The sequence below is a fragment of the Chelonia mydas genome, chromosome 2, assembly GCF_015237465.2.
Source record: "Chelonia mydas isolate rCheMyd1 chromosome 2, rCheMyd1.pri.v2, whole genome shotgun sequence".
Lineage (NCBI taxonomy): Eukaryota > Metazoa > Chordata > Testudines > Cheloniidae > Chelonia > Chelonia mydas.
The window spans coordinates 54,701,932-54,718,850 of record NC_057850.1 but is presented as its reverse complement, the minus strand read 5'-3'; the positions used below and the strand labels follow the sequence as shown (position 1 = coordinate 54,718,850).

The 16,919-nt window shown below is 44.5% G+C and overlaps 1 protein-coding gene across 1 annotated transcript in view; it reads left to right on the top strand.

Annotated features, from left to right (window-relative positions):
* The first annotated feature begins 3,514 nt into the window (after nucleotides 1-3,514).
* CRISPLD1 (cysteine rich secretory protein LCCL domain containing 1) overlaps nucleotides 3,515-16,919 on the top strand; it is a 63,627-nt gene continuing 50,222 nt past the window's right edge. The window contains exons 1-2 of the mRNA XM_027818710.3: nucleotides 3,515-3,914; nucleotides 5,282-5,604. Coding sequence (XP_027674511.2) covers nucleotides 5,347-5,604 — 258 coding nt within the window. The 5' untranslated portion in view covers nucleotides 3,515-3,914; nucleotides 5,282-5,346. The remainder of the gene's footprint in view (nucleotides 3,915-5,281; nucleotides 5,605-16,919) is intronic.

Here is a 16,919-nt window from a genome sequence, read left to right as displayed (position 1 = left end):
AAATTACTCATAGTCAAGCGAGTTCAACGGCAATCAATCGTACAAACATTCAAATTAACATCAAGTTGACTGAGCCGCTGTTAAAAAGAAATACTGCGTAGTTGGATTATTTTTATTTACCTTGTTATCGTTAAGGCTTTAGGGTTCACACGGGGAGAGGTGACACACACACTCACATACACCTCTCTCACACAGAGAGGGGTGACTGATTGACTTGATCCTCCCTGCCGGTGCTCTCCACCCTCCATGCCTGGCTGGGCCCCTGGGATGGACCCGTCTGTTCTTGTACCTGGTGCTGCATCTTCGTGAGGCAACACATGGGGGAGCACGCAGGGTCACATGCCTCCCTGCCCCCCTCAGATTTCTGCCCGGGTTCACACCAGAATGTGGCCAGCAGTAGCCTTTCGTCATGGTGCGGGAGGGAAGGGATGGGAATTGCTTCCAGCCGCAGGAGAGGAGGGGGGAAGGGATGACCTGGGTCTATGCAGAGCTCATCTCTTCTCTCCCCCTCTCGCTCCCCATTCCTATGTGGCTGGAAGCAGCTTGTCCCTTCCTGCCCGCACAGTGTCAAAAGGCAACTAACACCTCCAGACTGCTGCTGGCCATGGACATAACCCAGCCGACTCTTGTCCCCTGACTAAAGCGCAGGCAGGAAGGGGTTAAGCCCTAAGGATGCATTGTGCACCAGGACCCAGGGAACCTGACTGCAGGGGCTTCAGCGAACCTGGCCAGAGAGGTGGCTCAGCAGCGGAGGGTGTCTAGGGGACGGAGCAGCCCCATGCTTCCTGGGGGCAGGACCCAGGATGGTGGCGGAGGGTGAAGAGGGTGCTAAGCCCCTGCCTGGGGGGCTGCTGTGGAGCCTGCGGGCTTGGGGCATGAACAGGTTGGAAATTGTTCCCCTTTCCCCGCCCTGCCCCTCCCCTCCCCACTCCAGAACTTAGCTGAGGGGCGGAGAGGCTTCCCTGTGCCAGCGCCGTGTAGGGCTTTGGCACACACGGGGATTGGCTCCTCCAGGCCAGCACCCCAGGCTAGAGCGTGTTGGGCTTTCCCAGGGCACCAGCCCAGCCTGAGGCAGTGGGAGAAAGAAGGAGCCTGCTGGCCAGGCCGCTGGCCAGCTGAGTGCTCGGACCAGGAGCTGGTTCTCTGCCCCACTGGGGGCGGGATGTGGAGGAGCAGCGGGGGTGAAGGGACAAAGCAGGGAGAGAACCGAGAGAAGGGGAGCACGTAAAGGGCCGCTGGGCGGGTAGCAGAGGCGACATGTAACTGGCCACTGCCTAGCGCTTGCATGCACTTACCAGCGGCTGTGGAATACAGCCAGCACCAGCCGGAAACAGGACAGGGGGCAAGGCCCTGCTGACCGCGAGCCGGCACGCAGTGGGGGCTGCACTGACGGACCAGCAGGGGAAGCAGCTGGCCCCGCATGCTGCAGCTTTGCCCCGCCACCAGCTTTGCACACCCACCCCCATCATCAGCCACTGTCTTATAGTGAGAGTCTCAAGGAGCTCCATCTATTTAGCTTAACAAAGAGAAGGCTAAGGGATGACTTGAAAGTACCTACATGGGAAACAAATATGTGATAAGGGGCTCTTCAGTGTAGCAGAGAAAGGTATAACAAGATCAAATGGCTGGAATCTGAAGCTAGTCAAATTTAGACTGGAAATAAAGCATATATTTTTAAAGTGATTAACCCTTGGAACAATTTACCGGGGTTTACTGGATGTTTTTTTCTAAAAGATCTGCTCTAGGAATTATTTTGGAGAAGTTCCATGGCCTGTGTTATACAGGAGTTCAGATGAGATGATCACCTTGGTCCCTTCTGGACTTGAAATCTATGAGTGGACACCTAAATACCTTTGACCCCTCTCCAATTTACCAACATCCTTCCTGATTTGTGGACACCAGAGCTGGAGACCAGTATTCCAGCAGCAGTTGCACCAGTGACTCTCTATTCCTACTTGGGATTCGCCTGTTTATGCAAAAAGATTGCATTAGCCCTTTTGCCACAACATTGCACGGGGAGCTCATGTTCAATTGATCTGCCCCGCAACCAAATCTTTTTTAGAGTCACTGCTTCCCAGGATACAGTCCCGCATCCTTTAAGTATGGCATACATTCTCTGTTCCTAGGTGTACACATTCCTGATGCTATTATATGATGGAAACACATATTTAGGCATGTACACAAGAAAAACACCTATGTACAGAGAGACAAACAGAAGCACACGCAGCATGCAAACTGAGATGCGAGCATCACAAAAACCCTCATCTGGCATATGGATCAGGCCAGATCCAACTAATTTTTGGCCTCCACTCAAATTCCATAGCATCAACAGAGAATTAGTATAGCCACTCCTACTACACCCCAAAATTCCAGACTGTGATGCAGTCCCCTGCATAACCCCTGCAATGACCTGACTCTAGCACCTGGATCCAAATGGATCTTGGCAATTTTTTGCCTCAAACCCCAAACTGTACAATCTAAATAGATAACAAGTTTAGCTGCTCCTATTTCAGTGGAGAAATCTGTATGTACTCTGATGGATCCCAGATCAACAGCACTGAAAAAACTCACATAGCTGGTGGATCCTTCTGGATTCTGCCAGTTTTTAACCTCAGTCCTTTAATTTGTGTTGTCTATAGTGTGTGTGAGTCTGTGTGTGTGTGTCCAAAAACCCCAGACTGCTGCAAACTGGGGCAGCAGTACCACTGGATGAATGTATCCAGCATACAGAGTCAGCCTGATCCTACCATTTTTTAGACCCAAGCACCTAATTCATCAGAATAGTCAACATATGTTACCATTCCCGATTTGGCTAGAAAAACCCAGGCTCTGACAAAGATCCAGGTCAGAACAATGCAAAACCATCTATTTAACAGCTAAATCTTGCTGCATTCAACACCTTTTTTGGGATAAACTTCTAAATTCTACTGCAGGGAGATCAAGTGCAGCTGCTCCTACTCCAGCTGGGGCCCCGGTAATTGGATGGATCCAGCGGGTTGCATGTGTTGGGCCTGAGTTTTTGCAGTGCTGCTGGGCCAGTTTTGCTGCTGTTGTTGCAGTTGGACCCGTCACCCGTTTAGCTGTTAGGTTAGACTGTAGGGACAGATGGGGCAAACGCTGGCTGGATGCAGGGGTCTGGCCTGGGTTTTCCCAGTACGCATGTGCTAGGATCCAGAATGTTTTGCGGCAGTTGGAGCCGCGTTTGTCTTGCCCTGATTTTGGATTTTTAAGATTTGGAGCTTCGGGGCCACAACTTGGCTGGATGCAGCTGCAGGATCCAGGCTTTTAACGCGCCCTTGCTCCGGCTCTGGATTTGCTTGGTTCAGTGAGGACCCTTGTTCTCTGTTCTGATGGTAGAATTTGGGGCTGGAAAATCTGCAGGACGGAGGCAGGTAGCTGAAGCTCAGAGGGAGCCAGCTTTTCCCTCTCCAGGCAGGGTCTGAGCGGCGCTAAACAGAGCCCCTTCCCGAGTCCCCTGGCGGTGCCGGCCGGGCGGGCGGGATGCTGGTGGGGCGGGGTGGCCAGGGCACGTCACTGGGGGCGCGCTCTAGGCCCGGGATAAATGGCCGGGAGCAAAGCGCTGAGCTTCTGGTACCGGCAGCTGCAGGGAGCAGGAGGGGGCCCCCGAGAGGCCGGAACGAGCAGGGGAAGGGGACTCCCACGTCCAGAGCCGGGGGCCAGGGAAAGTGTCTGCGCGGAGGGGCTGGGACTGGTGCACAAACTTCTCGCAGAGTTTGCAGGCGCAGCCTCCAGCGCGCCCCGGCTCCTGCTCTGCTCTGCTCAGCTGCCCGGGCAAATCCGGCGTGTCTCCCGGCTCTGCGAGGCGGGGAGGAGACGCGGGCGGGCGGCGGACCGAACTCGGCCGCGGCTGGGTAGCGGCAGCCTGGACCCTGGTGTCCGAAAGGCCGGGAGAGGTAAGGGCTTGGCTCGGCATCGCTTGGGGAACGGCTCCGCGCCTTGCAGCCCTAACTCCCGCAACGAGCAGCAGCGCCCCGAGCTGCGCTTCTTCCCACGCACCGGTCGAGGACTTCCCGGGGAGACCCGGCTCCTCGCCTGGTTTTCTGTCCAGTTCTCCTCGCCTTCCCAGCCGGGGCCGTGTAACAAAGGGCCTGAGGAGGGAGGGAAGGGGGGAGAGCTCCCAGGTCTGCCTTGCTGGGAGACTTAACTCTCCGCAAGGTTGTTGCTCCATCGCGCGCTCTCTGGACGCGTGCTGCTGAGATGAGGAGCAACTTTGGGGCAGCAGCAGCCGTTGATTTGTCCTTAGAGGCCGGGCGGGTGTGTGATTGAAATGCAGTGGAGGCGGATTGGGTTTTTTTTTTCCCCATAGGAACGGGAGCCAAAAGGCCAGACTTTCTCATTTCAGCATCTTTATTTAATGCCTAACGGGTGTGGAGAGTGCAATTTGGCCCAGTAGTATAAGATGATACATCTTCCCTTTTGGAACACTGAGTACACTGGGCACCAGTGCCGCCTCTCTGGGCAGGTTCTTCAAGATGCCAGATGTTCCTTTCCCCGCCACAGCTAGGTCCATAACTGGAGCGCTAGGGCATTGGTGTTACAGTGTTAATAGACTTAGGACTGGGATGAGGGAGCTATTGTAGATAGCGCACTGCTGCTTTCCAAGCTGTAAACCTTCCAAAGTGCAGTAGCGGGCATCAGAAGAACATTCTTGATGGTAGAACTCCATCTTAAAAACTTCTTTTAAAAGAATTCATCATTTTTGGTTCTGCAAGCATAATAAATAAACCCTGCTTGACTAACAGGTTTTAATAATCTAAGTTCTGTTGTTAAGTTTGGAGACTCAAAATGTTTTTAAATCTTAAAAGCTTCTGATCGAGATCAGATTTGAGAGTTCTGATTTTTTTAAAGCTTACTTCACATTCTTTTGGGGGGTTGTTTTCATTTTGGGATTGGCTGCAAGCCCCTTTAGCTTGAAAACAGCTATATTTATACACTGGGATATTATGAGGACCTAATTAATTTATTCATCTAATTTAGATTGCTTAGTACCTCCCTTTATCAGGTGAAGGCAGTTTATGAAAAAAATTGCTTTTATTTATGCAGACGCTTAAGTGTGCTTTACATAACGACCTGAATGATCTTCAATTCATGAGGTCAAAGCCACAGTGTAAAGGATGGGTGTCTGTGTTCTCTGGCATCCCTAGAAACCACACTGGCACGCTCTCCTCCCAACTACAGTTTGACTTTTGTTATTTAACAGATTAATTCAGGCCAACACTTTAACCTCAGAATCACTTTACTCTCTCTTATGCCTTTGCAGCCAACAGACCTGGAAGAAAGACTTTGTCCTGGAATTAACCCTGGGGAGTTTTGAGATCATTCATCATGAAGTGTGTAGCACAGGAATGGGTCCGAGTAACTGCCTTGCTATTCATAGCTCAAACAGTTTCTGCAATGGTTCTTACCAATGGTACATTATTAGAGGAACTTTTGGAAAAGTACATGGAAGAAGATGGTGAGTGGTGGATTGCCAAGCAAAGAGGGAAAAGGGCTATCACAGACAGTGATATGCAAAGTATCTTGGATCTTCATAATAAATTACGGAGTCAGGTGTATCCACCAGCTTCCAATATGGAATATATGGTAAGGACAAATTGATAGCGGTGTTCAGAAAGAAATCTTAATGCAGTAGTTGCTGTCATTGTGTAAAATAGCATACTTGCAGTCATTGTTTCTTGATGTTTGTCTTTTTAAAACAGTGTTATAAAATGATGAAATGCAACACAATATCTTTGGGAGCTAAAAGATAAGCAGGGTGCTAAACTGGAAACATTGCATTGCAAAATAGAACAGGTTCTTCTTAGCTCCTAAACTGGTATATTTCTCTGTTTAATATATTAGTATGTGATAATTTCCCTTTGTTTTTGGCCTTTTTTTCCCCTCAGTGTGTATTTAGTGTTTGTTGAACCTAAAGCTTTCACTTTTCTCAACTTCTGGTTTTTTTTATAATTTAGGTTTCATTATGACTGGGGCCCTACCAAATTCAGGGTCCATTTTGGTCAATTTCAAGGTCGTAGGATTTAAAAAGTAGTCAATTTCACAGTTTCAGATGTTTATATCTGAAATTTCAGGATGTTGTAATTGTGTGGGTCCTGACCCAAAGGAAGGCCATGGAGGGGTGGGGGGCAGTTGCAAGGCTATTGTAGGGGGATGGGTTGTGGGATTGCCACCCTTGTTTCTGCGATGCTGCTGGTAGGGCTGCTGCCATCAGAGCTGGGCAGCTGGAGAGCAGCAGCGGCTGCTGACTGGGTGCGCAGCTCTAAAGCTAGCATCACCGCCAGCAGCATTGCAGAAGTGAGGGTCACAGGGTATGGGGAGCTGGTTATCATATGTTCCTGTTTTCCTGACAGCCTCCTGCCCGGGTCCGGGGCTGACAGCCACCCTCACTTCTGTGCTGCCTTCAGAGCTGGGCTCCCAGCCAGCAGCCATGGAGCTTCCTGCAGCTGGGGGAGGTTCCCAGAGGTGGGTCTGACCGGGCTTCATGAGTGGCCTCTGCATGGGAAGAGGAGGTCCCATCATTAGTCAGCCTGGGCTGGGATTAGCAGCTGGAGCCTGGTGCACAGTAGGAGCCCGCGGCTGGGGCACTCCCAGTCGTATCTCTGCCCTCAATAGCCAGATTTCATGGTCCATGACAGGTTTTTCACAGCCAGGAATTTGGTAGGGCCCTATTTATGATCCTACTTACTTATTAGAGCATATTGGGAATACTAAAATTCTATCCTTGGAACGCCTCAAAAGGCCAGTGGCCTGACGAGAATGGGACAATTGTTTTTTTACTCTTACATCTGCAGAAAAATTCAAACTTTTGTCATAATGTTCATATATTTTATATTTTTTACTATACAAATAACAAGGAGATTGCATTATTATAGGCAGGGCTGATCGCGCCCCTTTTACTAAGGTTGCCCAACAGTTCCCATCATAAGATCCTGTTTCAGTGGCTTATAATTTAGCGTGAACTGTTCAGGCTGAAATTTTCCATGCCAGGTATCTGCCACAGGCTGGTTGTTTTTTGTTTTGTTTCGTTTTGCTTTTAAATTTCAGCTACAGCAGTTTAGCCATATGCAAAGATGAGGCTAGGAAAAAAAATGTTTTATTCTTGCTAAAAAATTCTGATGACCATTGAAAACAATGCTTTGGAACAGGAAATTTAAATTTGTCAAGCAGGCAGTCTTTGTGTTAGAGCAGTGCTTTTGTTATCCACGTGAAATCCACTCAAGTTTAAGACAAGTTAGAAGCCTTTGAAAAATCTCAGTTTGCACATGCTCAGTAGAGACTTCTTAGATTTTAGCAGCTAAAGTTCCTGACAATTCTATTTGTGCCGAACATTCTCCAGCGCGGGACTGAGCAGGACTTTCTTTGGAATTGCAGCTGTAGGGCTGCTGTGGGCCAGGTTTGGGCATCTGAATTGAAAGCAGGAAGACAATTTCTTCTGTGCTGTTAATGACCCCCGTGCTGGGTTCAGGCATGGAGGAGGAAGCTGCCTTATTTGAATGCAGTGGAAACAATAGGCGGACCTGTGCAGGGTGGGGTGAGGTAGATGGAACAAGGAGCCAGGAGAGGGGTTGAGACTGGGACTAGAGACTGGTTGGTGATGGGGCAGGAGGGACTGGGACTTGACAAGAAGACTGGAACTCAGAGTTGACTGGGATTCCGACTGGGACTCAGGGAGGGGACTGACTTACTGGGCAAAGAGATTGAAAGGTAGGAAGGGAAACAGGTGAGGGAAGATATTGGATGAGGAACCTGGGCAGGAGACTGGAACTGGTTGGACAAATAGACTGGGACAATGAAGTGGTGGGATAGATGTAGGGGGACACTGTGGTTGGTTGAAGAGCCCAAGGAAGGTGTTTGGGACAGGGAGGCACTGAGGACAGGGAATGTGGATGGGAGGCAACCGGAGGTCAGAGTGGGGGAGAGAAACAAATTGGATGAGGAGCCAGGAAATGGGGACCTGAAACTTACTCAACAAGGAGACTTGGGACATGGTGCTGGGGGTGGGAGGGAACTAGGAATGGCTAGTCAAGAAGACAGACTAGGAATTGGGGGGAGGGGGACACTGGAACTGGGATAGAGAGTCAGGAGTGCTGAGACTAGGACTGGGTGGGTCAGGAGGCTAGGACTGGGATGAGAAATTTTGAGATGTGGAGACTGGATCAAGGAGAATGGGACTGGGATGTGTCGCCAGGGATGAGGAAGATGTAGGAATGGGTCAGGGACAGGTTGGGAAGGAAGTGGTGAACGAGGTTATGCTGGAGTGAAATGGACAGAAGAGTCTGTGCCCACTAGAACACACTTTTCCCCAGAGCCTGGAATGGAACCCAAGTTTCCTGAATCTCATCTATCCTTTCTGTGCTATCAGCAAATATCTGTGAAACCCACTGGCAAAGCGTCTCATCCTCCTCTAGTGTTGGCCCACATAGAGGATAACAACTTACTACTGCTATCACTCTGTTAGCTCAAGTGCCAGAGGTGTGTGTAGTGGATCTAAAGGTTGCAACCCTGCTGATGACCCACATGGGTGTCAATATGATGCTACATAGTGGGGTTTCTTATTTTTCAGTTTGTTTTTTTCATAACCTAGGAAATTACAAACAAAAAACTATGTTAAAAGAAAATAATTAAGGTTGGAAAGTGAAGTAAGCACTCAAAAGTTAGGAAATTCTATAATTAAGGTTGCCTGTGCACCCTTATTGCCACCCCCTTGTGTGTATGTATTATGATACAGTGTTTTTTGTTATATGATCAAATACTAATTTTTTTACAGGACCGCTGCCTCATTCACTGCCCAGGATGGATTTGCTCTGGGGATCTATAGATTACAAGGCCACAAGGGACCACTGTGATCATCTAGTTTGACCTCCTGTGTAGTGCCAAGGCCATAGGTCTTCCCCGAATTAATTCCTATTTGAACTAGAGCATCTTTTTTAAGAAAAACATCTTAATCAGGGTTGTTTAGTGTGAGACACTGTTGTTTATAGGCATCCCTGCTTTATGTGTTGTCCAAGTTGGAAAGTGTGTAATGAAAGAGGCAGGGGATTGCAGGAAGAGAAAGGATGGTCTCAGGGTTAGGGCAGTTGAATACAGTACTATCCAGGCAAACTGAATTCTGTCCCTGCCCTTGAGACAGGTTTCCTGTATGAGTCTGATGAAGACATTTAGACCAAACTCTTACAGTGGTCCCTAATTGTGCTTTCCTCATTTTCTGGGTGCCTGACTTGAGACCATGGTGTCTGATTTGTGGAAGGGTTGAGTACTCACAGCTGCAATGGAAGTCCATGGGATCTGTGCTTTGAACAAACATAATGCTATATAATGTTAAGTAGTCTGAAAAATCAGAGCCTGGGTATCTCAGATTGGGCACCCGAAATTAGTGAACACTTCTGAGCTTAGTCTTTATGTGCCTCCATTTCCCGTCTGTACAATGGAGAAAATACTAGGGCTGTCAAGCGATTAAAAAAATTAATCACGATTAATCGTGCTGTTAAACAACAATAGAATACCATTTATTTTAAATATTTTGGGGTGTTTACTACATTTTCAAATATATTAATTTTAATTACAACACAGAATACAATGTGTACTGTACTCACTTTATATTTATTTTTTATTACAAATATTTGCACAGTAAAAAAATGTATTTTTCAGTTCACCTCATACAAATACTGTAGTGCAATCTCTTTATCATGAAAGCTGAACTTACAAATGTAGAATTATGTACAAAAAATAATTGCATTCAAAAACAAAACAATGTAAAACTTTAGAGCCTACGAGTCCACTCAGTCCTACTCCTTGGTCAGCCAATCACTCAGACAAACAAGATTGGTTACAATTTGCAGGAGGTAATGCCGCCTGCTTCTTGTTTACAATGTCACCTGAAAGTGAGAACAGGCATTCACATGGCACTGTTGTAGCTGGCGTTGCAAGATATTTATGTGCCGGATGCGCTAAAGATTCATATGTCCCTTCATGCTTCAACCACCATACCAGAGGTATGCTGATGATGGGTTCTGCTTGATAATGATCCAAAGCAGCGCAGATGGACGCATGTTCATTTTCCTCATCTGAGTCAGATGCCACCAGTAGAAGGTTGATTTTCTTTTTTGGTGGTTTGGGTTCTCTAGTTTCTGCATCAGAGTATTACTCTTTTAAGATTTATAAAAGCATGCTCCACACCTCATCCCTCTCAGATTTTGAATGGCACTTCAGATTCTTAAACCTTGAGTACTGTAGCTATTTTTAGAAATCTCACATCGGTACCTTCTTTGCATTTTGTCAAATCTGCTGTGAAAGTGTTCTTAAAATGAACATTTGCTGGGTCATCATCCGAGACTGCTATAACATGAATTGCAGATTGAATAAATGCAGATTGCAGGTAAAACAGAGCAGGAGACATACAGTTCTCCCCCCAAGGAGTACAGTCACAAATTTAATTGACGCATTATATTTTTAATGAGCATCATGAGCATGGAAGCATGTCCTCTGGAATGCTGGCTGAAGCATGAAGGGGCATATGAATGTTTAGCATCTCTGGCATGTAATTACCTTGCAACGCTGGCTACAAAAGTGACATGTGAACACCTATTTTCACTTTCAGGTGACAGTGTAAATAAGAAGCAGGCAGCAATATCTCCCGTCAGTGTAAACAAACTTTGCAGAAAGATTGGCAGAATAAGAAGTAGGACTGAGTGGACTTGTAGGCTCTAAAGTTTTACACTGTTTTGTTTTTGAGTGCAGTTATGTAGCCAAAAAAAATCTGCACTTGTAAGTTACACTTTCGTGATAAAGAGATTGCACTTCAGTACTTGTATGAGGTGAACTGAAAAATACTATTTCTTTTGTTTATCATTTTTACAGTGCATATATTTATAATAAAATATAATAATTGTGATGGGGCAAGGCCAGATGGCTATAGAAAAGTAGTGGGAGATAGATATATTAGCTCCAGGCTAAACAAATCCCTGGTACCAGGATAAGTGAAATGGCAGCTGCTCCAGGTGAATTAAGACACCTGGAGCCAATTAAGAACTTTCCAGAAGGCAGGGAGAATGCTAGGTCGATTGGGACACCTGAAGCCAATCAGGGGCTGGCTGAAACTAGTTAAAAGCCTCCCAGTTAGTCAGGTGGGTATGCATGTCAGGAGCTGTGGGAGGAAGTTGTGCTGTTGGAGAGACTGAGTAGTACACACCATATCAGGCACAAGGAAGGAGGCCCTGAGGTAAGGGTGAAGTGGAGCTTGAGGAAGTGAGGGCTGCTGTGGGGGAAGTAGCCCAGGGAATTGTACATGTCATGTTTTTAAAAGGTCAGCTACTATACCTGATACTATTAGGGTTCCTGGGCTGGAGCCCGGAGTAGAGGGTGGGGGAGGGTGCCACCTTTGCTCCCTGATTAATCACTGAGACTGGGAGACAACAGAGACGGTGCAAGGAAGGATAACTTCTCCTCACCTCCCTCGCTGGCTTATGATGAAAATGGTTCAGTAGACTGTGACCCTTGTCTCTAGAGAGAGAGAGGTTACGTGGAGGGTCACAGTGAGCCCCGGAGGCTAGCGAAATCCGCCAGGAAACGCAGGACCCACGGAGGCAAGGACAGAGCTTTGTCACATAATATAAAGTGAGCACTGTGCACTTTGTATTCTGTGTTGTAATTGAAGTCAATATTGAAAATGTAGAAAAACATCCAAAAATATTCAATTTTCAATTGGTATTCTATTGTTATAAGTGTGATTAATCACGATTAGTTTTTTTAATGTCGATTAACTTTTTTGAGTTAATCAGATGAGTTAACTGTGATTAATTGACATCCCTAGAAAATGCCACCCCTCAACTCTCAGGGGTGTTGTGACAATAAGTGCTCAAAATGAGTTAGGCTCCTAAATTCTACTCTGGCTTCTCACTTCCACTGATTTCAGTAAAAGTAAGGAGCCGAAATAGATGTCAGAGCATTCAGCCCTTAGATAGTATAGTGATGAGCAAAGTGGCTGTCCCTAGGGCGATTCGGGGCCTGGGACAACCTTCCCACTCCAGCCGAGGCCCTGCCCCCAATCCACCCCTTCCCCCAAACCCTCACCCCCCGCCCCACCTCTTTCCAGCTTCCACCCCTTCCCCCAGGTGTTGCTTGGAGCCAGCAGAGCAGAGTGGGGCAGTCTGGGGCCAGGTCGCTCGCTGCTGCTGGTGCCAGGCCCCCCACCAGGGTGGATTTGATTTAAATCAAATTGATTTAAATCATGATTTAAATCACTAGTGAGGAAGGCTCGATTTAATCATGGATTTCTATATAAAAGTGCATTCTTGTTGGTTGTTATAATACTTATGTATTATATGTATACTTAATACATATTCTTCACAACTCAGAGCTAAATGTAGGTTTCATTTTTAGAAGGTACACACTATACATTTTTAAACAGTGATTTATTTTGAAAACTTTTCAGATTAGTTTTACAGCTATATCAGAAAATGAATGATTGGTTATTTCATTTACCAAAGGTAATTGACGCAGATATTTATGAAGTCATTGGAACGTGAACTATCTCCAATTCAACAGGTTAATCATTAATATTTGGAGGATTTTCTTGCCATGCTGTATTAGGAGGAGAATATCACCAGACAGACATTTAAATTGTTTTATTTAACTAAAACAACATTCAGTATTCTGGATTTTTTTCTTCAACAGCAAACATACAAGCATTTGAATTTTTGAATCTAGTTAAACATTCAAGTTTTTTAAAATCAGGTTTGTTTTTGTTAAAATTGTTTTTTACCTAAAATAGTTAAATGAAATATTAAAAAAAAAAACCAGCCAAAAATTAAATTGACTGTCAGCCAGGTCAACATGAGAAACTTAAAATATTGGCTTCTGCAGCTAACTCAGTTGTCTTCACCTTCATTTTCCTGTTTGTTCATAATCTGGAAAAGAAAAACGAGCTTTCCTGCTTTTTCAGGTCCCAAACAGTTTCTCAATTTGGAATTAATTAGTCCAAAGGAAGAAAATATTCTTTCTGCACTGGCAGAAGAAGCTACTGCTGTTAAAAGTGAGATTATCACTTCAACAGTCTCTGAATCCAAGTGCTTAAGTGACTTCCACCAGTTCACTGGTGTGACTTTCTTTAAAACATCCATAGCAAACATATATTTCTTGAATGGTTCACCTTAGCTCTGAAGTTTATTATAGTTGGTATTATGGAGGGATGATTGCTGGATGTCCATGTCATAGCCAACTCTTCTTCTTCAGCAGTTAAGGTTTGACCCTGGTACCGAGTATTGAGAATATTTGCAAGAAAATGAGCTGGAGATGGTGCTTGTCCCATTCATTTTTTTTTTTAATGCTTGTAATTTAACTCTGTCATTGCATATTTCTCTTTTTAAGATCTCACTCGGTTCCTTCCAAATTTCAACAGCGTCAGCAATAAAACAGCTGTTTCCCTGCGTTTTGTTCAAGGCTGCAGAAATAGGCTTCAGGGTACTCAGCATGTGTTCAGCTTTTCTCTTAAGCCCAATGTTGAGAACTTTGGCTGTGACAGTGCCATCTATGTTTTCACGATTTTGTTCACAAACTGACATCAGATTAGGCCAGTTCTTGATATAGTGCTCAAAACAGTCCACTACTGAGTTCCATTGTATGTCTTGGGGGAGCGTTAGTTGGTTCCTCCCACTTTTTTCAGAGCAGCTGCTGCAAAGTGATTGTTACGGAAGTATTTTGCAATTTTAACATTAACCTTTTTGTCTGGAACACTGAAGTCTTTGGCTAGGAGGTGCATCAAATGAGCACTGCAATCATATATTATTAGCCTGGCACTCTCTTCACTCTCTTCTAAATTTCTTCTCATCTTGGATACATTTGCAGCATTGTCTGTGACCAAGCTGCGTACTAGGCATTTGAATTTTTTTTCACAGTTATAGCTTTTACTGCTACTTCTTGTAAGTATTCTGCTGTGTGTGCATTTCCTGATGTATCAATTGTTTCTGTAAGGAAGACATTCCCTTCTTCTGTTGTCACACGAGCACATACAACATGATCATTGGGGACATTTCTCCACCCATCAAGACTCAGGTTAACAATTTCACCCTCTAGACCTTTTACACGACACTCAATTTCTCTTTCATACACTTTGTCCAGAATTTGCCTGCAACATCTGCTCTGTTGAGTGGACTGTATCCTGGTCTTAATGACTGAACCATATTAATGAAGTGTGGGTTCTCAATCATATAGAAAGGAGAGTTTGTTGCATAAACAAACGGGCAATTTTTTTCATCAATTACCTCTTTTTGTAACACAGTTATTTAATTATTATTAACATACTGCTCATCTAGTATTACTCATTGCATTCACTGACACTCAGTACTACTTCAAAGGTGAAATGGTAAAAGGAAGATCTGCCTATTTCAGCTATTTATTGTTTATCACAACTGCATCTAAAATGATAGTACCATAGAGTAACAACTATATTTTTTGCTCAAACATGAGAATTCAAGAATAGTCCAGAAGGAAGACAGGCAGTCCTTAAGAAAGAAGTATGAAATAAAAAAGTTTACCAACCTGAAGATCCTGCATGTTCAGACATGTTCCCTTCATCATCTTCAACGCAGCTTCCTCCTGAGAAGGAACACTTCTCATGATGTTGTTTCATTAGGACAACCAGGCCTTGCATTTCTTTGTTGCACTGTTTGCATTTTGCACGCATGCCTGTCTTACCCACAGGTAGAGGAACTTCATTAAAATATTCCCAAACTGGGTCTCTTTTATGGCTTGCCGCCATTATAGGTTTTCCGTTCTAGTGAGAGAATGGTATGGTACATCTCAAATCAATGAAGGCTACACTCAGAAAGACCTCAAGACTTCCGGAATATGCTGCTCAAATAGTTTCACCTTTGTTTCTACTGCCTGTCCCTCCCTTCTCACATTTATCTCTAGACTTCTTCTCCTTGTCCAGATCTATTCTGCCCCCAATAATCTTCTATTCATTGAACTTTTTGAAACTTTGCACTTTTAGAGAGAGGTAAGGGATTGACTCTGTGTACACAAATTTGCAGAGGGACAATAGGATTGAGGTCTGTTATTTTTCACCTCTAGATATTTATTTATTTTAAAACATTTTTGCTGTTAACAAGTATGTTATCTCTGGAGACACAAATCCACAGTTTGAGAACTGCAAAACTAAGCATCTCTGATGGTATCTTCTAGAGTGAGCACTGAGTCCTATTGGGTAGATAGAAAGATTAACCTAAATAGTCTATACAGAAGCCCCTGGAACCCCATTAGATTGGGTCCCTGATCCATGAACTATTGGAATTCCTTTACAAAACTTTTCTTAAACATTACATAAATATATTGTCTCATACTATAGAATTAGAATTTATAATCCATATTCCATGATGAGATACATTATAGCTCAAAGATATCTTGATTAAAACTATCTTTAGTTTTTTTTATTTAAATCGGATTTTTTTTTAAATAATTGATTTTTGTCCACCCTGCCCCCCACTAGCCCTCCAGGCCGCCCTGGACCCCATGTCCTGAAGCGCAGGGCCCCCCAAAGCACAGTGATGAGCACCATAGAAAAGCTTATGAGGAAATTAATAGTGCCATCTCCAGAGCAGAGTTGAATTGAGTGTGTTAAGTAAAGCATGGGGCCACATACTGAAGAAAAATAGGAATACAAGGACTTGGACAGCTGCTCATTATTTGAATTCCATCCATTCTGTGCACTGAATGAGGCCAGGGCCCTGTAGAAAAAATAGTATGTGATCATGTAATTAAAGACTGTATGATAAGGCATACACATCTAGTGTTGCACAGACAACCTTAATTCTGGTATTTCCTAACTTTTGAGTGCTTGACTTTGCAACTTTAACTTTTTTTTTTGGTAGGTAATATGGTATATAGAGAATTAAATGCTGAGACAGTCAGTGCACATTTTCATGTTCCAAGAGACACTTTAGTAATAGAAAAGAGCAATTTTTCTTAAAGAAATATTGCCCTCCAAAATAAATTATAGCCACTTGCAGAATGTCTGGTTTTAGGAATTATAGGGTCCTATGTTTTCTGGATCTGGGTTTTGAAACTAAGATTAAAGTAGGCAAGATTTGTTAGGTGCCTTTAGCTATTGATAGCCCTACAGTTGGGTCCTAGTTCATGACTCGGCTCCTAGATGTACCTATAATACAAATAATAAATGAAGATAATAGAACTGAGCCTTGGCTGCTAATTGAAAAATAAAAGTGGGGGACCAAATTTTATACTCTGATTTGAAGCACAAGCAACAATAAAAAATGAATTATGGAGACCCCATGGAGATTTTATTCCCGTACATTTTTTTTTGTCTGCTTGTATTTTACATTAGGAACATCAGGTCTTATTGAAAGTTGAGCTGCACCGTTCCTTAGCAGCCCTCGGCTGTGGAGGAGGAAAAGTTCAGTCTTTAAGAGAGAAAGCTTTTATCCTAAAAGTTTGTCAGAGTTTGAGTTGAGCAGGATTTAACAAAAACAAAAGGAAAAAAAATCAAAGTTTAAAAGGTTCTCCTATTCTCTTGTGTGTTCCCTGAGTGAAGTGGGGTAGGGAGAATAGTCTTGCGCTGCCCTACCCCCTTTGATATACCCAAAGGGAGTGTACCCAGGGTGCTGGGACTACAAAGTATAGCTGACCCTTACTTGGGATGTGCATGAGAGAAAGATTTCTTACACCCTCTGTTCTTTGGCAGTAGCCAATGTAAAGATTCATCAGGCAGACAGCGGTAAAGAATAATATTAATAAGATAAACATACAATCATGCATGATTTTCTGATGACATTAGAATGACTGGATTTTGATTTTGCCTCATCCTGTGATGTTGATTTGCAATGATGCAATGTCAACTGTATATGATGATGTTACAGTGTAATGCTCCTGGGGGAATTCTGTGC